At 46.8% G+C, this 24,566-nt stretch overlaps 1 protein-coding gene across 1 annotated transcript; it reads right to left on the reverse strand.

Moving 5' to 3' along the window:
- Positions 1-809: 809 nt before the first annotated feature.
- Positions 810-24,566, reverse strand: DPP7 (dipeptidyl peptidase 7). Its single transcript, XM_013127596.3, has 13 exons — positions 24,434-24,566; positions 24,061-24,174; positions 20,061-20,200; positions 19,218-19,381; positions 17,095-17,230; positions 14,152-14,233; positions 12,460-12,626; positions 11,319-11,379; positions 3,140-3,258; positions 2,899-3,055; positions 2,526-2,590; positions 2,104-2,174; positions 810-1,571 (listed from the first exon to the last, which is right to left on the reverse strand). Exons 1-13 carry the CDS (start codon positions 24,522-24,524, stop codon positions 1,388-1,390), a joined length of 1,551 nt encoding a protein of 516 aa, XP_012983050.1. The 5' UTR covers positions 24,525-24,566; the 3' UTR covers positions 810-1,387.

The raw sequence follows: 24,566 nt of genomic DNA on the forward strand, positions 1-24,566 counted from the left end.
AAACTGCCAGTTTTGCAAGGTCCATGGCACTGGCTGATGTGAACCCTTCTATGTTACATGTGGCTGTATGTTAACAATAAACTGTCAGAGCCAAGGCCAGGTTGAACAGGGCTTGGAGCATCCTGCTCTAATGGAAGGTGTCGCTGCCCATGGCAGGGGGGTGGAACTGGGTGAGCTGTAAGGTGTCTTCAACACAACCAGTCTACTACATTAGTGAGGATGTAGTTCCACTAAGAAAGTTTGACTAACTAGGTCTTCCCTACATTGTCTTTCATTTGTGTATGTCTGAAAAATCTGATAAATGGACTTCATCCATTCCTGCTCTTCCCTCCCCCTGCACTCCACAGTGCTGACAGGAGCAGAACCTTTGGTCTTTTGTAAGAAGAGGGAAGAGATAAAGAGTTTGTATGCAAAAAGGCTTTTTGTCAGTACCCAAATATTGTGAAACACCAGTGACTGTCACTGTAGCTCAGAACAGTCACACTGTGATGGCCAAGAGGACCCAGCAGTGCAAATACTGCACACAAAGCCTTGTGTTTGAGCAGTGGCAATGCTGTGTGAGTGTAAGTAATGTAAACCTCTGGGGATCTGGGAGGCTCCTCCACTATGTCATAAAATCATTGCAAATGGATCAACTGAGTCAGCCAATTGATTACAGGATTTAATATTACACATAAGCTAGTATTTATTGGCGCATAGTAATTCCAGTAGGTAAGAACCCACCTGTTGATGTGCAAAGATGAGTTTGTTCTACCTGAACAGTTTTATCTTCTCAGGTATACTACCAAGCCATGAAATCATATCACACATTTTAACAGACTTGTAATTTATTTTAGAAAGATCTGAAGATGTCTGGAGCAAACTGCTCTACTGGTCACTAATACGCAGCTCTCAAGTGACAGGAGTACAACAGGATGACTGCTAGGTGCAAAGCTCCAGCTCAAGACTAAAGGTCTCTTGAGCAAGTTAAAAACAAACCAAAACCCCACCCAAACCCCCAGCACTGGATGAGGCGAACAGTCTTTTTGTATGTAACTGGTTTCTGGTGGAGTCCTGTGAACCTGTGTAAGTAACGACCTGCTTCTACTCTAGTCATCTAATCTTCACCTTTTGCCTAAAATAATTCAGCTTCAACCTTAAGGTGCCTCATGCAACCAGACTTTTCAGGCTAGTGGTGGTTCTTGGCCCTCCCAGGGCCCTCCCACTGCAAGCAGGTCAGCATGAGAACTGCACAACACGCTTTGGGTTTCTGTCATAGATTTGGCATTTTGCTTTTCTTTTGATGCTTGATGAGGGGCAGTTAAGACACTTCAGAAGGGTGAATTTCCACCAGCATAGATAACACTTCCTCAAATGGCGCAGGCATAGCTCAGCAGGCTTCTGTCTTCTATTGTAGTGGCAGCCTCACCCGCAGGCCTGAGGCTGTGGGGATGGACATACTCACAGCTGAAGCACCTGGGTGCTTCTCCTGTGCTCTTTTCATCCCCGCAGCTTTCACCCAGCTGTTGATGATGCTCCCTTCAAGCTTGCGCACTTGTGTGACTGACGGGGGGTCAGCTGGATTGTGTCCTCTAGAGAAAGCAGAGCAGGGTGAGCTGGTCAGTGGGGGCAGCTCTTTGCCTCTCGCACAGGGAAAGCCAAGCCAGGGAACTGAGAGACAGAGATTATCTGTTTTGTACTTGATATTTATGCCCTGGAAAAACCTTTAGAGCGTGGCATCCACAAAAAGGCTGGGAGGCATGCTGTAGAGCCCCAAGCTCTCCCTTGCATTGGTGGTTAGTGTCCTCTGCTATGGGGCTGAAGGCTGATGGCTAATGCCAAGAGACACTGGACTATTTCATATGACTGATAGCTACAGGTTATCCCTGTACAAGAACATGTTCCAATGACAGTATGTGAGGTTAGTGCTGAGTTCTGCACTGCCTGCCTTCTCTGGAGGCTGGAAGAGCCCTGTGCTGGGGATGAAGATTGCTCTTCCACAGTTAGGCTGTGACAGTCTGTATCCAACCCCTTTTGAAGGATCTCCTGGATCTTTGGACTGTAGCTAAGATCTAACACTCAGGCAGGAGGATTTTGCCAGCCAAAGGAGAGCTGGCTACTTACCGGAGGTCTAGGTGATGAGCGCCTCCTCTAACAGTCAGTGCAATTAGTGAAGGGCTGAGGCTGCTATTTATCTGGAAGAAGAAGGAGCAGAGAGAAACCAAGTGACCAGGCAGAACTTGCCATCTGTTCTGAAAACTGCAAGGGGAGCTGGTCAGGACTGAGGACAGGCATGGGAAGAGCCCCCCGGTATGCCTAACATTGTGTGCAGAGCTGACAGTCCCAGTAAGCCCAATGCCTCATCTCAAATGAAGTGATTCTATGATCATTAATGTCCTGGGGCTCCTTAGTGGTTCAGTATAAAACAGCTGCCAGCAGAAACACACGTGTAGCTAGTGCTGCTCTGAAAAGGGAGTGGGGGTGGGTGTGTATCACCTGGAAAGGCTGCTCTCTGTGCTGGGGGGTGCAGGACTCCACATGCTTACCCCTCCTCCAGCCCAAGGATCCAAGTCTCCATTTGAAAAAATGATGTTGCTTGCACTTTTCAGGTCTGAAATTCAGAGAGGTGACATGTGAGAGGTCTTCCTGTCAATTTACACAAATGCATTTGGCTACTGCAGCAAACATGGCCAAGAACAGAAAACACAGGAGAATAAACCAAATTCTTGGCAGTTTTTAGGTATTCCATTTTTGTCTTGAGGGGATACAGAAACATCTGTTTGGCTCAAGTTACCACAAGGCTGTGACTGTCTGCCAGGACCTGTTAGTGAACTGTGCCTGTCCCCACGGGCACAAGCAGGTGGGACAGGCAGACAACTGCAGGGTAGTGCCAAAGCACGAGCAGCCAGCACAACTCACCTCCTCCCCAAAAGTTTATCTGCAGCCAGTGTGCTCGTGGCCTCACATGCCATTTCCTCCAGCAGTACTGCTCCCGCATGGCCTCCGTGAAGGGCATCTCGGGGAACATATCAGTCACGTTGTTGCTGTTGAAAGTTAAGCTGATCTCTGTGCAAACCTAAGAGAGGTAGAAGAGCTGCCACAGGGCAAGGGGGAAAAAAACAGGATAACCGGGAACCTGTTGGTGCCTCCAAAACTTTACCTGGTAGTCCCAGGCCTCAGCATCTGAGCCGACGCCGCAGCCCGTGGGGTCAGCGCAGGACTGGTACAGCTGGTATATGTCATAGCACTGCGCCAAGCCGGAGGAGTTGTAGAACACCCCTGCCAGGGGAACAGAACACAGTGCCAACCTGTCAGCACCTCTCTGTTGCCTCACCCACCACCTTGTCCATAAACCACATGGCCAAGGGGTGGCTGTCCCAGCTGGACAAGGGCGTCAGCCTGGCGCAGGGGCTGACCCACATTAGGCTACAACCCCAACTTAATGCCAAAGCTTTCACATGGTCTTGAGCCTGGCTGTGGATACCCTTTGCTTCTGCTGTATCCACAGGGAGAGACTTCAGGTGCTCTCTGCCTGTGCTAAAAGCCAAGTGACTGGTTCACTAGGTATTGGGAAAATCCTAGGCTCCAATTTCCAACACCAGCAAGAGCAGGCTGCACACAGGATGTTAGTTGACTGCTTCAAGCTGTACAGGACGTAAGTGCTGAGACTTTCCCACCCCCTCCTTGAAAGTAGCTGTTGTCTGAAGCGATAAAATCTAGTCAGAGAGCCAAGGGTGGCCTGTCACAGACAGGATTTTTTCGTTGTTCAAGGAGGAAAGACGGCATGTGCAGACTTGCCCAGATGAAAGAGTACCTAAACAGGCACCCAATAAAGCATTGCTGGGGAGCTGCTGAAGAATGAGCTGCTCTTTGTGCAGATGGGTAGTTACCAGATAGCAAGGAGGAAGAATGTAGCTACGCCGGTGGCTGTCAACTGCTGCCAGTGTCACAGCCAAGAGGCAAAACCCACAAACACTGTGGGGTTTGTGTGATAATCAGCACCAACAGCTTCACTTGCAAACAGCCCCAAGCAGCTCTGCAAGGCACAAGGCACACTGTGCCTGCAAAGTGCTGGGCATAGGCTGTTGAGGAAGGGACTGCTGCGGCTGCTGCTCTTTGGATGGCTCCGTGTGCTTGGGCAGCACAACCTCAGCTCTCCTGAAGCAGGAAACGCCTGTCCTGGCTGCAGAGGAGTGCCCAGGGGATGCACTGACCACATGCAGCTGAGTCCCAGGCCTGCTTCCAGAGCCATGCTGCTGTGCTCGCAGGCTGGCACAGCGAGGCTGGTGTCAGACACCTACCTGGCTAAACTCCTGGATGGGCTCAGCAGCCTCCGCAGGCAGAGTGCGCTGTGCGATGTGACGCTGGAGGCAGAAGGGGTTTGTTTTCCAGCCCACAAGATCATTTTAGCTTCAGCAAGTAATTACTGCAAGATCCTCTTTGTTGGGAACGTGACCAGAGCGGGGAGCCCCAACAGTAACATTCGGCTGAACACCGTCAGTGCTGCTGGGCTGAGGAATGTTCTCAACTTCATTTACTCCAACAAACTAGAACTCTCATTGCAGAATATTGAGGAGACCTTCAAAGCTGCAGAAACCCTCCTGGTTCGGGAGGTGATCAAGCTGTGCTTCCACTTCCTGGAGGGTTGCTTGAACTGTGAGAACTGCACGGATGTTCTTAACATTGTTAACAAACTTGGCCCAGCAGACCTGAGACAGAAAGCCATGTGCTACGTAGGGCAGCACTGCAAACAGATCCTGGCTGATCCGCAGTGCTTGAAAGACTTAGACCGAGAAACCCTTTGTGAAATTTTGGCCAAGACTGATGCAGAGGGATGCAGTGAGCTAGAGCTGTTCAGAGCTGCTATGAGCTGGCTGCAGCATGACCCCACACGGCTGAAAGATGCAGCAGAGATTTTAAGGCACATAAGATTCCCTCTCATTCCTTTATGGGATCTGCAGCGATGTATCCAGGAAATGCCTCTTATGAGGCTGGACTCAGGCTGCCACAGGTACGTGCAGGAGGCTCTGAACTACCACTCCCAGCTGTATGCTCAGCCAGTCCTGCAGACCCAGAGCACAAGCCTCCGCGCTGGTTCCACGATGCTGCTTGTAGCTGGTGGCAGAACTACCACCAACCATGTGTGCAGAGAGATGTGGGCTGCAGACCAGAGCTGCAGCTCTTGGCACAAGGTTGGGGACCTCTGTATGCCAGTGTACAATCACTGTCTCACCATCATCAATGACTTTCTCTTTGTCATCGGGGGACAGAGCAAATTTGATCCCACTGGAAAGCAACCGTCAAATGAGGTAAGGCATAACAAACGGTTAGCCTTGGAAAAACGGCTGGGTGAGGAAGGGAGAGAGTCATTCCTCTTGCACACCACAGCATTCCCAACTCCACACATTTCTTAGCACTCTGGGCAATACCGAAAGCCTTTGGGAATACAGCTTCCAAACTGCCTGGGAAGGAATCAGCTCCTGCCCTGGTCTCAACTTGCTTCTACTGTAAATCATTATCCTAATCTGTACACAACTTCCATCGTGCAGGTTCAGCCAGGTCCACATCAGTTGAAAAAGCAACCCTATGAATGCTGTCCCCATCCCCACTGTTGCTGCCATGGGACTCATCCTTGGGAGGCATAGCTGAAGTTCACCAATTCACTTGAGAACTGCTCTTTCCTCAGGTTTGCCTTGGAAACACAAATCTGCTTTAGGTCCCAGAACCTTCCCCTTCTGCCTGGGGAGTAAAAAGACTTGTGCAGGATTTTATATTTTCCTAGATGGCTCCAGTGAGCTTGCTAGCAAAACCAGCATGTTTTCCTTTCCCAAGCTCTCAGGTGGGCTTATTTCAGCAGAGCTCAACACTGCCACTGCAAACAGCAACTCCCACTGCTTCGAAGGCAGCTGGCAGCTCAGCAGCAGCAGAGCAGAGAACGCTGCAGCAGCAGGGCTGCAGTCAAAGCTCAGCATAGAATCATAGAATAGTTAGGGTTGGCAAGGACCTTAAGATCATCGAGTTCCAACCCCCCTGCCATGGGCAGGGACACCTCACACTAAACCATATTGCCCAAGGCTCTGTTCAGTCTGGCCTTGAACACTGCCAGGGATGGAGCATTCACAACTTCCCTGGGCTACCCATTCCAGTACCTCACCACCCTCACAGTAAAGAATTTCTTCCTTATATCCAGTCTAAACCTCCCCTGTTTAAGTTTGAACCCATTACCCCTTGTCCTATCACTACAGTTCCTAATGAATAGTCCCTCCCGAGCATCCCTGTAGGCCCCCTTCAGATACTGGAAGCTGCTCTGAGGTCTCCACGCAGCCTTCTCTTCCCCAGGCTAAACAGCCCCAACTTTCTCAGCCTGTCTTCATACGGCATCCACCCCATGTGGTTCTGCAGACACTGCCCTTGCTCAGTGACCTGGGCTTCCTAATCCGAGTGGCAAAACAAGCTTCTGAGAAACCGCTGAACAAGATGTGAGTGGAAGCCCAGCCTTAGCAGAGGTGCTGTGCCCCTCTTGTATTGTCACCAGGGATAAGGGAAGCGGAAGCCACTCCTGCCTACTCCTGGATAAGAGAAGCAGGCAAAGCTGGGACAACAACCTACTCCCAGACCCCCCTAGACCTCCAGAAAGGCCTTATCTGAGCCTCCAGCTCTGCTGGGAGGTGCTGCTGTAGCAGCTGGCTGGCACTAGATGTTGAGCCTGTTCAGGTCTGAATATAAAACCTTCCTTAGTCTAGGGAACTGCTTCTCAGTTCTTGAAGCCACACAAGACACAAGTCAGTCATGTGCCACCTTCTAACTCTCAGCCCTCTGCTGTGATCCTAGGTTTTCCGATTTGATCCCCGCAACACCTCCTGGCTCCAGGTCGCCAGCATGCTGCAGAGGCGGACGCGCTTCCACGCAGATGTGCTGTCCAACCACATCATCGCTGTGGGTGGTGGGACACTGCTGGGGACCCTCACATGCACGGTGGAACTGTACCAGCCTGCTGACAACAAGTGGGAGTTCACAGCTCCCTTCCCAATGCCTATTGCTGATCAAGCAGGCACAACCCACAAGGGAATCCTGTATATTTCAGGTGATAAAGCTGGCAGAAAGCAGCATATTTTCATAGAGTTTTTTTGATTTTTGCTAGCATCTTAACATGACAGTCTAAGCCTGCACCCAGACTAGTAACACCCACTGCTCCTGGATCAATTTCCTGCTGTTTTACCACAGCCTCACTGCCCTCCTATGTTCTTCCAGTGTCACCTTTAGTGTTTTCATTCAAGACATTAAAGGGGATACCATCTACTTGCAATCCACATCCCTGCTCACCTCTGACCCTGCAATCCTGGCTGAATCCCAAAGCTTTGCTCTCTGAAAGGTAAACCAGGAGCAGGCTGCCATAGTGCTAGGGATGGGATTAAACCCTGATATTAATCTCAGTGGAAGATGTGGGACTAACGCTCCTGTGCTGTTTTGTTAACCTGTACAAAAAGAAGCATAATGCAGGCTCTTACTGTACGAGGGATCCTCAGTCTTTACAGCAATTTTTGGTAGATGGTGCAGGGTGTTTGACAGTAAAGCAGCATGAGTTTAAACACTTCAAGAAAGTGTTGTAGGATACTTAGCTTTTGCAGCTACTAGTTTGGATTTAAACGATAATCTTTAGTTTTTCCTAGGAAAAGCACTGTTGTTTGTGTTACTACTTCTGAGTTAGAATTCCTGGGCCAGTCTGGCATGCTGCAGGCTCCCTGCTCCATAAACCAGTTACAGCCAGCTGGCATCACTGCACTGATCCAGTCCAGATTAACTTCAGTTGCACAGTTGCAATGAAGGACACTTCTCTGTGATGGACTGTATACCTGAGGCACCAAGAGCAGGGAAGGCAGCACACAGGCTGTCCTGCCCCGGGACACATACCCCAGTGACAGCAGGGCTCCTGATAAAGGTTCAGATGGGGAATGGCTGAGACTCAAGTTATTCAAGTCCCTGCTTTGACTCAGCCTATGATGCCACAGGCAGCTCATTTAACCTCTGTTGGTCTCAATTCCTACCAGAAAGCAAGGATGAAATTGCTTCACAGAGCTTCAAACACACCATAGCAATCAAGCCTGGGTAACACTATACCCCTCAGGTGCAAGATCTTCCCTATACGATCCATTTCTTTCTAAACTAGTGCAGTTAACTGCAGCTTTGATCTGGCCAGCCTACAGCCCTGCCCAAGCAAACAGAAAAATGAAGACCATTACTTTAATACAGGATTTAAACCCAAGGTTCAAGCAGACAAAGTGTCTGTGTCCAGGTGAGCTGGGGTCTACAGCCAACCTGAAATACCATCTTCCTTGTTTGCAAAGGCTCTGTAGGCTGTATTTGGACAGAGAAGCAACTGGAGACATTTCCCCTCCCCATAGCAGCACCTTTCTTCTGCAAGGAGGTTTTCATAATGCATACTGAAATACACAAGTGAGTGCCTAAGAGAGAAAGTTGACCACAGCACTGGCAGATTGGCAATGACCTTCTGCCAAAGACCCAGTGTTCAAAGAGCTTTCAATGCGTTTCCCTCAAATCCCCATTTTGTTACTGCTGGAAGCAGATTCCCTAACGAAAGCTGCTCCTGGTTACATCTGAAATACCCCAAGAGTTGGAAATCCCCCAGTTTACAGAAAGAGATGGAACTGTTTTGGTTGGATTTTTGTTCTGTTTTTGTTTTCCTCTTTAAAACAGGTGAGCAGCTCAGGTTTTGAATTCCGCACCACATCAGCTGTGCAGGATGTGTTAAATTTTAAACCTGATCTTCCCAGGTATTGTAAGGAAAAAAAACCAAATCAGCTATACTAATGCTTGCAGAAGGTTTGCTGGATGTCAGCCAGGATGATGGACAGATTTTCAAGATTTCTGCTCTCCTTCTAGGGGGCTTCTCTGGGGGTAAAACCTTACGAGACACTTACAGCTACCTTCCTCACCTCCGACGCTGGATTTGCAATAGTGCCATGGCTTTCACCCGCTGCGATCACGGGATGGCTACAGTCAGGGACAAGATCTTTTGCACTGGAGGAAGGACACTGAAAGGAGTAAGTTTATTTGCTCTTATAGTCTCATATCTGATCCAAAATGGGGTCTCCCTCTTGACAAGCCTTGATGTTTTTATTCCATCACACACCAGCCTCTTAATGGACTGCTGCAGTTGCAAGTCAGGCCAGTAAGCTTATGAAAATGTGCCTGCCATTACATTCATGCACATAGGAAGCACCCCTCTTGTCACACTATTTGCTGGAGTACAAAGGCTGCTAAAAGCATTTTCTTTAAACAGAGGAAACACAGGTGGAGGTGCAGGCTGCTAACACAGGAAAACCCGTCATATACCCTGCCCCAAACACACTGACCACCAGATTTTCCTTGTTGGAACTTGGAGGGAATGAAACACTGGCAGACTAGAAGAGGAATGGGCTGCAGTGAGGACACTAGTCTAGATTTCAGGAAAGACCAGGTCAAGTCCTGAAAACCTGGATTTCTCACCTCTTAAAGGAGGGAAAGAGCTGCCCATTGTGACTGAAGGGCTCACTCTAGGAGAATCCTCTTCCCTGAAGCCAAGAGAACTGAGTTTTCAAAGATCATTCAGCAATTCCCATTTGAAAGTGTAAAGACTCAGGGCCTGGCCCCACTATAACCTGAGGGGTATGGTTTCTTCTGAAGGAATGAGGGTGTCTTAGAGCATGTAGTTACTCACTGAGGAAGGGATAAAAAAGAGAAACTGTACATCAAGGCTGACATCAAATTCCTCTGGATGACACAAACTCAGTTATTGTCCACAATTCAATGCAATACAGCCACTTCAGATGATTTCCTTTATCACGTATTAAAAGTCTGGAGAGCAGGCACAACTTGCGCTGTGTCAGCTCCAGCAGGTCCTCCTGTTCAGCTCACTCTTCTGATTTTTCAAGAAGAAAGCTCCTTCAAAGCTGTGCCATCCTGGAACTTTATTCAGCTTCTTTTGAGGCTCTGTAAAGCATTTAGCCTCTTAAGCCCTACAGTATTTAAATCGATGTTGAGACACTGATTTCCTTTATCATGAACCAGGTGAGCCTGATGTGACAGGCATGACACAATGTGTGAGTGTTGGTATGGTTTGTATGGCAGGTGGAAGAATGGATTCATGTCAATGAGACGGAGTATTACTGTCCTGGAAGCAACCAGTGGACAACGCTAAAGCTGCCCCCATTCAACTGCTGCCAGTTCAGCATCGCAGCCCACAACACTACACTCTACCTTGCAGGAGGTGGGGCCCTGCAGCACATGCAAAAAGAAGACAGTGTTTTCCTGTATGACACAGAGGGGGGTGTATGGAAGAAAGCCAGTCCCCTGCCTAAGGCTCTGGTGGATCATGCCTCTTGCATGATTAAACTGTCCCAAGTGAATGCAGCTGGTGGGACAGGGAGAGGTACCAAGTGCTTCCCTGCAGGCAGGAGGAAGAAATCTGTCTTCAGCTTGTTCATCACAAGGGAACCAGAGTTCAACTCTGGCCCACAGAAGAAGTAGGATGTGAATATGTAAAGCAGATCCAACAGTGTTTGCCAAGACATTTTAACAACTGTTCTAGCTGCCAGTCAAGCACCCGAGCATCTTTAGCAGTGATTTGGAAGTAGTGCGTTTCTGACTTGGTGCTATCATGGTGACATGCATCATTTACAGAAAAAAATAATTAGTTCCCAATCCTCCTAAGCTGCATTAAACTCATAAGAATTTCTCAAATAACTTTTTTTTTGTCATTCAGGACCTGTTTTTCTGAATAACAACTAAGGTAGAACTTATTTTTAATGAGCAGCTTGAGAGATTTTATGAGGAAGTCTTCAAAAGAGCTTTGAATTCTCTAATAATTCCCTTACAAACACTGTTGGCTGACAAACTGAGTATTCACAGAGACATATGATGATAAATTTAAGACTGTCTTGCTACTGGATCATAGGTCACTACGAGGACAACCTTGTCCTCAACAAGCAGACCAGAAACCTTCCGTCAGTGAACATGCACTGAACCTGTGACTGCTTGAGCAGATGGCTAAACTTTTAGAAAAGAATCAAGTACCTTAGAAGTCCACATCTTACAGACGGTTACAGGCTAAGGGGCTGCAATGCTGAAAAACCTGACAAGAATAAGTTTGGAAAGGTGAGAAGATGAACTCATGGGTCAGCACAGGATATCCCAACAGACAACACGGGGCAAAACATCCCAGTGGGAGATGGGAATCACACAAGCTCCCACAATACATATCCTGCACAACAATGCAACAGTTCTACTTACAGGTGCTTCTAGAGAACAGGGTGTTAAAGACCATGGTAGTATTAACTCACCAACAAGAGCAGCCAGGCCTTGAATTGGGTCTGTGTGGGCAAGGATTTGTTCACAGCTGACCTGGATGAGACATTACAGGCAAATTGCAGACAGAATACTTAACAGTCTCTGCGTTCTGCAAGAGCTAAGCTGGAAAGTTCATTAAAATTATTGCTTACATATTTTATGGTTCAGCAGATTTCCAAGAGTCTAATACAATAGGTAGGGGTTTGGTGGTTGTTTTGGGTTTGGTGGTGGTGGTTTTGGGATCAGTTTTTTTTTTTTTGGTTGGTTAGTTTGGGTTTTTTTTTCCTTCCTTCTAGCAACAAAATACATAGAAACAAGGAGACAGGGCCAGGACAAACTGTTCCTTTACCAAGTTAAATAGCTGTGCAGAGGCCACAGTGATAGGCAACAGCACCTCCTACAATCAGAATAATGTCCTTCTCAAGGGGAAGTAGAATAATTATTTTTTTTTACAGATTGTTAAACAGTCCCTAGAAAGGAACTGGGTGCCCAGTGGAGCCAAAGACAGCATCTCCTGAGTCCCAGTACATTGTAGCCTCTATGTCCTCTCATGCAATGTGTATTTTGCTCAAGGCAGGGCTCAAGCCATAAATGCCACAAGGCCAGAAGCAAATAAAAGTCCCATCAGTGTGGTGTGCTGAGTGCAGCAAAGAACAGCAGCATGAGGCTGACAGCACACCAGATGAAACCAACTGCAACAGCAACTGGTGATACATAGAAAGGAGCCTGATTTTTAGATTCAATAAAAATACATCTACAAAAGTATGTGGGCTACAACAAAGCAACGTTAGTGTTTAAAAGCTGAAGTCAACAAGCTTGCATAGGCCTTTGCATCTAAGATAAAGGCAGAGCAGGGTAGGAGTGCCTTCAGAAAATGCTCCCTGATGAGCCTTAGGCAGTGCATTTCAAATGTAGCACTCACCAGCAGATAGAAGTTTAAACAGCTATTGTTACTTACAGTAACAGTAAACAGTTACTGTTAGAGTAGAAGGGCTGCAAGATCCACCATCACCTCCCCCTGTCACCACCACCAGTAGTGTGTGCCTGACTGTCCCAGGCTGTGCAGCCCCCTGGTCTAGAATCATGAAGATGCACATCACAAACCCCAGCACTCTCCTGTATCCTGGTACTCACCTTCACTGGATTGGCAGGGAGGTGACCCATGAAATCGGTTTTGTAAGGGTAGTTCATCATAGCCATCATGGTGAAGGCATTCCTAGCAAATCCAAAAAGCTGGTAAACATCCTCCTTGTTAGAGATCTTATTACATGTGGCCATTTTACTACTAATTTCATCATAGGCTGCAGAAGAAAGGAAAATGAAAACCACAAACTTTAACAGAGGAAAGTAATACCTGGCTTCGGCATCTTGTTTCACTCAGGAGTAAGAGGATGCTGTAACACACAGATGAGATTTCTAGTGGGAACACCGCATTATATCTCAATTTACAACATGTGGATGTTCAGGCACATTCTTCCTGTGCAGCTTCACAGGGGAGCCCAGGGAATCAGCACCCACTGAGACAGCAGCAGTCCCAGCTGGCACAATGAGAATACCATCTTAGTACAAGCCTGTCCTTGCCCATGCCCTGCCTGGCTGCCTCTTCTTCGCTCCTGCTGGCTCCCTACCTGGGATCTGCTGTGTCCTGCAGGACAGTGTCCCCAGGCAAGCTCCCATGCAGGTCTGCAGTAGGAATTGCCAAGCAAGAATGGTTCTCACAAAGGATTCCTGAGATGTGCCTTCAACCTTCAATGTAATGCAGAGAAGTGAGCTGGAGTCAGGAAATCTGTCTTTGAAGACATTCCTTCAAGATGCACTCATATATTTTTGAATTTCTGATGGGGAAAGCCACTCCCTTCATTTTCATCCTCCACATTTGTTGAGTTGCAGTCCCCATTCTACTCTAGAAGCTACCCACCAAATCTTGGCTGTCTTTACTTGGAAGCCTGGGACTTGTCTCTGGACATTTACTTGAGGGCCTCAGCCTTAAATATGACCACCGTATCCACCCAGCTGCAGAAAGCATGGCCCCAAGGAGACCTTGAAGAGCTTGGCTATTTAACAGTAACATTTTTCTGCTGTGACCCAAAGCTGAGAGGGGTTTTGGACCCCAGCTCCTCTGAACAATTCCAGGATCAGCTGCTGCTGTGAGGCACAGCCCCTGACACGAGCACCACAGACCAAGCCAAGTCTTGAGACAGGCCAAGAACCCACCACAGCTCTTCCAATACCACACAGGGTCCCCAGATGATGCTGCACTGGCCCGTGACACCTCATCTGGCCTACCTGGGAGACAGTGCTGAGATCTTCACCAGCCTCTGTCCTTGTCTTCACCTAACTACCCAACTGGAAATGAAAGAGATTGTGATGGCTGCTTAAGACCTAGATTGGCTTCCAAATATTTCTCAGATTGTCCAGTAGCTGAGCCATGCAGTTGTCATACACACCTGAACAGTTCTCAACAGTGTGAGTGCTAAGGACAAGTATCTAACAAAACATGAGGCTTTACCACCAAAAAATGCAGGTGTTTTGCACCTGCAGGTATTTTTGCACTTTGGTGCATAAAAGACCGTTTCATTAACACTGTGCAAGCTCCCACACTGATGTTTTTATTTTTGTGTCAGTTATGAATTTCAGTGCTAACTGAAACTGTTCATTAAATCAAAAACCAAGCAGGAAGAGGCAGCCAGGTGGGCATTTGCATTGATTTAGTGGAACTAGTTGAAGACCTAGCTGAAGTAAAGCTTTATCAGCTCTTTTCAACGTGGCTGTGACTGTGTGCTGCCAGCCCCTGGGAAGCCATCTGCTGGGCTATCATCTCCTTACCTCCGCTGAGGAACAGATCCTTAAGCTGCTGGAAGGCTTTGCGGACAGCAGGGACACAGCCTGGACTTGACTTCTGAAAATCCTGAAGGGACAGAAAAGACACAGAATTATGGTTGCACAGAGGAGGTACTTTCGGACATTGCAGTGGGAAGAACTGCCAGAAGACCAAAAGATAACAGAGGTTACTGGCCCATTGCTCATAACCTCATCTGCATCTCCAGGAGTAGTGACACCAGTTCTTCTGCCTTGTCCTCCAGACAATCAGCACCTCCCAGCAGAAGCCAACAGGCTGCCAGTCTGCACAGCTCAGACCAAGCAGCAGCTGTTTCACCAAGTTTTCCTAGGGTAAGCTCTTAGGCAAACACTTTGCACTTAGTGGAGCCATTACACTGGACATGAAGCAGCAAGACACACACCTTAGCCAGGACATGGGAAGAAGATGCCAAGCTGCAAGGCACAGAAATTTTTCTGGGTTTGTTTGTGGTCTTGTTTTGTTTTCAAACACACAATATTGCACTTTGTAAGAAGGAGCAATGGAGGAGGCAGTTATGCATGGAGGGCAGAGCACAAGTTTGGGAACCAATATTTGCCTTTTTACTTATGCTCAACAGTGACCTGCCAGATGACCAAGATCTCCATGTCCTTTTTCTTGGGAAAAACATCACTGATCCTGAAAAAGCCCTTTAAAGTATGTTTGAGGAGCTGTGCCTCCTTACACTGGTGTAACAAGTTGTTTCTGTCACTGAAGGCTCTAGCAACTGTTTCTCTTCTGTCAGCTTGTAAGGCAGCTTGAGATATGCTGGCAATCAGTGCTTTGTAATAGTAAGAATTATCAAGGCTTTTTAAAGATCCCTTTACCATGCTAGAGCAATGGTTATGTAACAGCAAATCACTAGCTAAGCATTTTTGTTACAAAGACCCACCCTCAACCAAAAATAGATTCGGACCTTTCTTTCATTCCTAACCCTGCCTTTGTCTGATAGTTGCGCATAGATAAATCATCATGGGGTTTTCCACAGTTTACCTGGGCAACCTTTTAGGGGTTCCAAATCTTCTCCTGGGTGTGCTTACTGATCTTCATCTACTAATGGCTCTAATTGGAGTGTGGGGATGGATCAGCCTGGGACAGAGGAGCAGGTCTGCTCTGGCTGCCATGACGCTGAGCTCCCCACTAGCCATGCTGGAGTGCAGCAGCATGCTGGGAACTACCACCCATTCCAGTTCTCTCCTGCAGACCCTTAGGACTCAGGAATAGTTCAGCTGAGACCTCAAAGAAGCAGGGGCAGGAGTCATTACAGCCATTCCAAGGAAAGCTGTTTCCCAGCCATTCCAAGGAAAGCTGTTTCCCACTCCAGGTTGCCAGCTTTACTCTTCAGCATCACCTAATTTAGATGTCTAAACTGATTAAAGTTAATGGCCTGAACAGCCCCTGCAGCAGTATCCCTATGGGAAGTATGCATGCATATGGCTGTATGTGTAGCATTCACACAGGGGGTTCTGCCTGGCTGTATGCAGGGCGTTTGGCATATAGAACTTATGCAAACAACCTACTTAAAATCAACTTTCTGCCTTCTGCTCACTTTCCCTGTGAGCTAGAGGTTTATGAAGTGAGCTGGGAAAGCTCAGTAAAAGTCACAGAGAAGTTGGATTTGAGACTGACTCACAGGAAGAGAGAGCTCCTGCAATGATTCATGGAAGGTTTGTGCCTTCATTACTATTAACAGCTCTCAGGGGTGTTCACTCACCAAGAGCAGCAACTGAATTCAGATTTCAGATGCACAAATTGGTTTTATGCAAACACACTGATGATGGAAGAAACTACTTTGAAAGCAACAAAATGCACTTGTCTGGGATCACAGCCCAAAGTTCAGCTTACTGCTTCAGGAAGAACAGATTTTAAACATAACAGGAGAATTTTGGGCATGGAAAGGTCAAAGCCCTAATTTCAAGGATGTGTAATGGCTCAGCATATTCACAACTGAAGTAAGACACATATCGGCTGAACAGGGCTTCTGAGAAGGAATTAGCTCAACCACTGCAGGGCCTGTTAGATGACTAAGTGGTATTACATTTTTTGTTTTAAAATGTATAATTTAAAGACAAGGATCTTTTATTGTCTTCAACAGTTAGAGTCTTTTCTTTACACTTAGTGGTTATGCTGTCTATCCTGTAAGTCTCTGCATCGAAATAAGGTTTTCATATTTGTAAATAAGAGCAAAAAGACCACAAGTTTCACATACAGGTAGTTCATGCAACTCCATGTGTCACCCAGTTGTAGAAATTCATGTTGAAAAGAGGCAAAACAGACAACATCACAAGACTTCAGTACTGCCAGGTAGTACATGTCTTTCCTTATAAACTAAATGTAAGTCAGTTCTAAGCAATACCACCTTCCTACAGGTCCTATTGTCCTCAAAATGTGAAAGCCATATTTAAATTTTGCTTTTAAGTATGCCCAGGACACCTTGAATATTTTTACTTAGTGAAATAAAGATTTCCAAGTGCTTAATTGAAATGCAAACATTTTTTTTGTAACTGCTGTGAATCATTGATAACAATACAAAATACAACATTCTGGGAGAGGATCTGACGAATAAATTATCCAAAAGGAATTAAGGCAGGCAAAAGGAGAACTTTCAGGCTGTAATATGGTCAAGTTACTAGAAATGGAAAAGTGAATCCTTAGAGGTACTAAAAGTGCTGAAACCAAACTGTGCTGCCCAGAACAGCTCTTCTGGGGCCTGAGATGCCAACAGCTAAGGCAATGCTCAGCCATCACATCTGCAGCGGCTGCTGTTCCTTGCAGGTTCCCACTTAATTGCATTTCCTGCCCAGCACTGATGCTGTGAGGACAGATGTCTTTTTAAACACATGGAAAAGGAAAAAAAAATCCAGCCTTCTTAAAGGAAGAAAATAATGCTCCTAAAAAGTGGTGATACTTACTGCTGTTACATCTCTGAAGAACTGGGTGGGGTCTCCAAGCCCAGCCACAGACAGCAGAGGAGCACTAGCAGCTAATGCTCCAGCCACAACGTTGGGGTATTTCATCCTCATGTAAGCGCTGAGCATTCCTCCATAGCTGCCACAGGAGAGACAAAAGAGTTATTTCCTTTAACAAGCAGCTAAGAACATAGTAACTCAACAGTTCAGGCCAGTATTCACAGGCTCACCTAACATAAGGCAACAAGAAGCTTATAGTTATCTTAGTAGTTGCCATCCTCATCTAAAACAAACAGCACACCCTGTGTTCTTACTGGGCTTTCCCCAGCTGCTCATCCCAGCTTGGTGGGAATGTAGCAGCCCAGTGTGATTCTGCAGCCATACATAAATCCTGCCTCAATACTGAAATCTTCACCATACTGCATGTGCCCTGACAGCTTCATTGCTAATCTAGTAGGGGTCAACTGAAGCTGTCACTTGTTCAGTGGGGGAAGGAGACATACTCTGCATACCGGATTCTAAAGACTAGCCAGGCTCTTTAGCAAGGGATGTTCCTGGACCCTACAGAATAAGCAGCCCTCTCGACTGCTGGGAAGTAGAGAGTGTTCCCTCTGGACACCCCAAATAACAGCTGCATAGATGATCAGCACAGACACAGACACAAGGAAGGGGAAACAAGCTTACAGGTGTTCAAGTCTTCCTCCCCACCACCTCAAGTCACAGATCACCCACATGTAAAGCAATATGCATTTCTTGGAAACAGGCATAGCTGAAACCTGCCACAAGTAATTGCAGGTTAAAGTTTGGAAAAGTTACAAGCAACAGAAGAGGTATTTTATTTTCTCTCGTGGGACATGCTGTGCTGCTCCAACACTGCCATATTTCAGTATTTTTCGTAGAATCATAGCATGGTTGAGCTGGAAGTGAGCCTTGAGCCTTCTGTGACTTGGGCAGAGTGGTTGGAGCTCTTGCTGGTGAAGACTGTGGCAAAAAAAAGTTATTACATACCTCAGCCTTCTCCATATCCTGGGTGACCAGCTCTCCAGTTTCCTTCCAGACAGGACCAACATTTTCCTTTGTCTTCCTTTTATCCCCAATTTACTTATAGAAGTTTTTCTTGTTGCACCTAATGTCCTTGGCCAGATATAGTTCTTTCAGGGCTTTAACTTTCCTAACCTGATCCCTGGCTGTTCTGACTATTTCTCTATATTGTTCCCAGGCTACCTGTCCTTACCTCCACCATCTGTAGGCCTTTTTCACATACGTGCTCTTCAGGCTGCTGCACAATGAACTCTGACTCACGCACACAGAGCTGTAGTCTAACATTGCAACCCAGCTAGCAGGTCTTGCTGAATTCCTCTCCTACTTCACCCCAGGATGGCTCCTGGCCCTTTATACACCAGCTACTGTCCTGATAGTCACAGTATAAACACTCCTGAGATCAACAGCCCAGTCACTACCATGGTGAGTTGGAAGCTTAGTGATAACTGTCAGGTCAAATGCTTTTTACCTCACTGCAACTGAATTAGAAGCCCTGTACTTGATGAAATCCTTTTAAAGTGAAGCATCTTTACTACAAGCATGGGGAGCCATTTAAGAGGCAAAGACATCGCTTCAATACAGCTGCAACAGAGCTTTGGGAATGAACTTCTGCAGGAAGCAAGGAGCAACCAAACAGCAGATTGCAGAACAACTATAAAAGAGCCTAGAGTGAAAACAGCTGGATGTTGTTAAAGAGGCTGTGTTTAATAAAAAGCTGTGTGGCCCCTGAAAAGAATATTTTCCCAATCATTCGTTTTCTGTATTTCCAACGTAAAATGTTCTGATCCTCCAGGAGGAATTTCCCATTTTCTGCAGTTCTGGCTGTCTCGCACATTGAAGATACCTAGAAATATCTGGTCAGTGGTGCTTCTCCAAAGCAATCACAAACTAAGACTAATTCCTGGTGGAAGAACTGACTGGGGCCTAGTGATGAGATCTTAGATGCTCAGGCACAGGCACAACTGCTCTAGATCAGACAGCTTAAAGCTCTACCTTTAGAACTTGCTTGAGAGCCAAACAGATCTATGAGAACAGCACAACGTGGCTGAGAAAGGATGCCAAAAAGGGAAGGACACAGCCTTTACCTGCCTCCAAAAGCAATGACAGGGCAGTCTGCAGCACCATACTGCTGCTTAATCTCAGTAATTAGCACTGCATAGTCAGCAAGGGCTTGTTCCACGGTAAGCACACCAGTCTTCTTCAGCTGTGTTGATTCAAGTCCATATGGGAGAGACTTCCCATAGTATCTCTGAAAGGAAAGAGATATGCTGCAGAAATGCTGGTGTCAAGGTCCAGGTCTTCCCTGTTCTCATTATAGAACTGGGATAAGTGTGCACAAACAGGAAGCAATAATAGAGCACGTGGTGTCCTCTAACTTGTTTGTAACTCAGGAAGTGCCTTTTTTCCTACATCTGATGAACAGAGACCTTCAGAACCTATCTGCATCACTGGGTGTCAAGTGGGCCCTCAACACGTCTCTCTCCTGAAATCCCCAGCTAGAAAAGGGAACAGTGTAATATCTTCATGCATAAATTCCAGAATAGTAGATTTAATAGAATTGGGTTGGAAATGGTATGGAGACTAAATACTTTCCAAACAAAAATAACTTTCTAGACAAGCGTGGAGTTCAAGCCCCATGGAAACAACTTACAAAACCACTGATCTAAGGCAAATACCCTGTGGCATAGGCTTTACTGAAACAGTAATTCTGGATTGCTGGTAGGCACAGTAAAAAACATTCCGAAGCCATGGTTACATAAAGAAGAGCTGCTACCACAAGAAGAAAGCTTACAGCAGGCACACTTCAGCTTCATGGCAAGGGATAGTTTTATTTCCAGACCAGCAGAAAACTGAATTTGTTAATACTGAACAGAATTTGGTAATACAGAACAAGACTCTGTTGTAGTCATAATGACTAAAAGACTCACATGCTCAGCAAAAATCACAAGTGCTTGCTGTTCCTCTGCTAATTCAAATATGAAGTCAGAGTTCTGAGCAAAAGTCCAGATGTCACCTTCATTGCCAGTATAGAAGAAGATGGGTCCAAATCCTTTCTTCCAGAACTTTGCTGAGAAAATTGACAGAAGCAAATAAGCAAACAAACAAAACCCACAAAAATGAACCAACAAAAAAAAAAACCCTCCACAAACCCATACAAACATCATGAGCATGAAGTGACACTATTTTTGGTGAGTTTGGTCAGGAGCTTAACAGCCCAGGCTATAGAAATCTCTCATTTGAGCAGGGGTAAATAAGAGCTTCCATGAAATCATCATGTGCGCTGGAACTGCCACTTCTATGATTTTCCCTGAAAATCCCCAAAAAACTCAAGTTTGGCAAGGCCTTTAGATACAGCTGCCTCATCCCACCCCCACGAATGATTTCACACCTATATACCCTCTTCAGCCTAGCTCATCCCAAAAGACTTGAACAGATCGCTTTTCCCACAAAGTGGACATTAGGGAAGCTTTCTGCTGCAATGTATAATGTAGAACCAAGCTGTAAACCACATAACTTAGAATGGTTTGGTTTGGAAGGGACCTTAAAGCACATCTACTTCTCTGTCAGTTTAAAGCCATTCCCCCTTGTCCTGTCCCTACAGGCCCTTCCCAAAAGCCCCTCTCCAGGTTTCTTGTGGGCCCCTTTAGGCACTGGAAGCTACTGTAAGGTCTCCCCAGAGTCTTTTCTTCTCAGTTCTCTCAGCCTGTCTTCATATATGTATCAGATATATGTATCATATGGCATATCATATACATATATATATGATGCTATGTTAAGATGATGCTCTTCATCCTCCAATTTGTTTATAACTGAAGGCAAATTGAAACTGGGAGGACAAGCTGATCCATGATGCCAGTACTTGCTTATCTAACACACAGTTGCTTTAATGCTTGAAAGCATTTTATTTTAGCTGTCTTAAATAGCATAAGAATTAAGAGGGATAATAGACAGCTGTCTTCAACAACAGACCTCAGGTTGTCAATTAAGTGTTGACTTTGACACATAGCCTCATACTTGGACTTGTGCAAAGCATTCAACACTGTCCCACATGCCATCGTTGTCTTTAAATTGGAGAGACATCCATTTGATAGGTGGACCACTTGGTGGATAAAGAACTGGCTGGATGGTCGCACTCAAAGAATTGTGGTCAATGGCTCAATGTCTGGCTGGAGACCAGTAACGAGTGGTGTCCCTCAGGGATTGGTGTTGGGACTGGTCTTGTTCAACATCTTTGTTGGTGACATGGACAGTGAGATTGAGTGCACCTTCAGCAAGTTTGCCGATGACACCAAGCTGTGTGGTTCTGTTGATACGCTAGAGGGAAGGAATGCCATCCAGAGGGACCTTGACATGCTTGTGAGGTGGGCTGATGCCAACCTCATGAAGTTTAACCATGCCAAGTGCAAGGTCCTACACCTGGGTCGGAGCAATCCCAGGCACAGCTACAGGTTGGGCAGAGAAGAGATTCTGGAGAAGGTTGCATGGAGACCTCATAGCAGCCTACCAGTATCTGAAAGGGGCCTATAAGGATGCTGGGGAGGAACACTTCATTAGGAACTGTAGCAATAAGACAAGGGTTAATGGGTTAAAACTTAAACAGGGGAAATTTAGATTCGATATAAGGAAGAAATTTTTTACTGTAAGGGTGGTGAGGTACTGGAATGGGCTGCCCCAAAAAGTTGTGAATGCTCCATCCCTGGCAGTGTTCAAGGCCAGGCTGGACAGAGCCTTGGGTGATATGGTTTAGTGGGAGGTGTCCCTGCCCATGGCAGGGGTACTCGAACTGGATGATGTTAAGGTCCTTTCCAACCCTAATTATTCTATGATTCTATGATTAAAACATATTTTCTTATAACAGATTACTAACCAAGAGACAGCGAAGATTTCTGGTGCACAGTCAGGCATCCTAATGTTCAGATTAAATGTAATTCACCTTACTCAACACTATTCTCAGTCTGTGATCATAAAAGGGATCTTCCAACAGTGGTTGTCCTACAGATGCCACTGCAGCACATCACAGGAGCCCTGAATTTAATTCTTGGCATTCTCAACACAGACTTGCCATAGCAGGATTTGGCTTGGAAATAGGTGTGAAACCTTTCATGAGAGAAACCGCTGCTCTTTGTTAATGAAGAGGCTGATTGTTTCTCTGTGTTGCATTTGCTTTGGGTTATCAGGTAGGAAAACAAAGTGCTGTTTTTACTGTGTTTTTTCTTCTGATATGCTTCCTGGCTCCTGGAGTAAACAACCAGTCACAGAAGCCAAAACCAAACCAGATGGGTTGCTTAAAAGGTATCTGGCTTTAGACTAAAATCCTGGGAATCTGCCAGCTAACCTTAAGAGTATCAGATGCCTGGTTGTGAAACACCAGTTTCCAAGTTCTCACTGATAATCTCCAAAGTCTTCTATTGCAGAAGCAGCAGTAAAGGGGAATGAAACTCCTCTGAGGCATTTTGCATAAAAAACTATTTGTAAACCTGCAATGTTAATGTTTTGTTTCTCACAAATATTATCGATCTATGCCCAGGACCCACAGATCAAATGTAATACTTTCAAAACAAAAGAACTAGAGGTTAACCAATGCTTTAAACCAGGTGATCCCACATTTCTGTCCAGAAAGGAACTCTTAGTAAAATTTGAGCCTCGGGTAAGCTATCAAAATTCACTGGCAATTCCCCATGTATTTGGACTGAAATGATTCATGGATTCACACTTGGTGAAACACATGATTGGGTGCAGGTGCTGAATAAGCTGCAGAGTAACAAATCTTGTAACGAAGGTGAGGTGCTGCATCCAAAGCCCCAGACACAGGCAGTCTGTGAAGCAGCAGTAGGCAGGTGCTGGGCTTCGCAGGGCTCTGGGCTGGTGCTATTCACAGCTCCACCTTTTCTCCCTGCAAATCTCTCAATTCCTCCAAGCAGGCAGGATTGAATATCACATGACACTGATTATTGAAATTGCTGCCTTTTTAGTTACACACTGTTTAAAAAATCCTTCTCTCTTACTGCCTGTGGCACAGAAGGTAACTCAGCATTTGGCTAGGAAGGAAGACACTGTCAACTCCTTGCTGGAATCCCTTACTGTTCAGCATGGCTTAAGCTATATATAAAGTTGCAGAGTTTTAAACCATGCAAAACACTGACCCAGAGTTATCTTCATTCTTAAGAACAATACAATATTTCAGTCACTATTTCATTTTCCTGCAGCATTCACAGAATTCCAGACTGATTTAGGTTGGAAGGGAGCTTTAAAGCTCATCCAGTTCCAACCCCTGCCACGGGCAGGGACATCTTCCATTAGAGCAGCTTGTTCCAAGCCCCTGTGTCCAACCTGGCCTTGAACACTGCCAGGGATGGGGCAGCCACAGCTTCTCTGGGCACCCTGTGCTAGCCTCACTACCTACATAGGGTTAGAAGGGATCTTAAAGGTCACCTAGTTCTATGTCAGGTTAAAGCCATTCCCCTTGTCCTGTCCTTACAGCTGTCCAAAGCCCCTCTTCAGCTTTCTTTCAGGCCCCATTCAGAGCACTTAGCTGCATTTGCAAGAGATGCTGTGACCAGCTGAAGACTTACATGCACAGAGCCAGCCCCGGCACAAGCCTAAAGCTACTTCTGGTCTCTCTTGCTCCGGAGAGATCAACCCCAAACCTGCGCTCCACAGCTGCTGGCCATAACAATAAATTGGAGGTAAGGAGAGGAGACTATGGATAACGGTGTGGGTTGCAGGAACAAGTGGCTCAGGAAGGGCTCAAACTCACTCCTGGCTGCTCAGCACAGCTCTGTGAGCACTGAAAGCAAGGGCTCTCTGCCTCAGGGCAGGAGTGGCTAGAGCTTAAGCAGACAGAAATTCATCCTGAGCTATGGCAAGGCCCTGCACGGCCATGCCGGGCTGAGGGCAGCTCGGCCACAGCACACCCCCGGGACCCACCTGTGACCAGGTACCGCTGCGGAAAGGTCTCGTTGCCACAGCTCTCGAAACTGAAGTGGTCCCGTACCTGCTGGAAGAGCCGCTCCTCCAGGCCGAGCCCCGCTGCCCGGGCAGCTGGAGGGGGTAAACCGTCATCGCCGGAGAAACCAGCAACAGGCGCCACCATCCGGTACCGTACAGGCCGTACCGCCCAGCCCAGCCCTGCTAACCGGGGCCCAGCTCCAGCACTCCCCAGGCCGGCGGGGGGATCCCGCCCAGGGAGACTGGCTCGAAACCGCGCCAAGGGCCTAGGGAGACTGCCTGGAGGGGCTCCACCGGTGGCAGGGCCGGAGAGGACTGGGGCGGGGGGGCGGAGCTCGACCCTGTCACCCACCGGGATCGGCGGCGGCGGCCAGCGGCAAGAGGACCAGGAGCAGTGTTTCCATGACAACCAACCGCTCCCACCGACGACTGCTCTGCCGCATGGTGATCCTGACAGCCTGTCACATGATCCCAGCTCTGTCGGC

The sequence above is a fragment of the Melopsittacus undulatus genome, chromosome 11 (genome assembly GCF_012275295.1).
Source record: "Melopsittacus undulatus isolate bMelUnd1 chromosome 11, bMelUnd1.mat.Z, whole genome shotgun sequence".
Classification (NCBI taxonomy): Eukaryota; Metazoa; Chordata; class Aves; order Psittaciformes; family Psittaculidae; genus Melopsittacus; species Melopsittacus undulatus.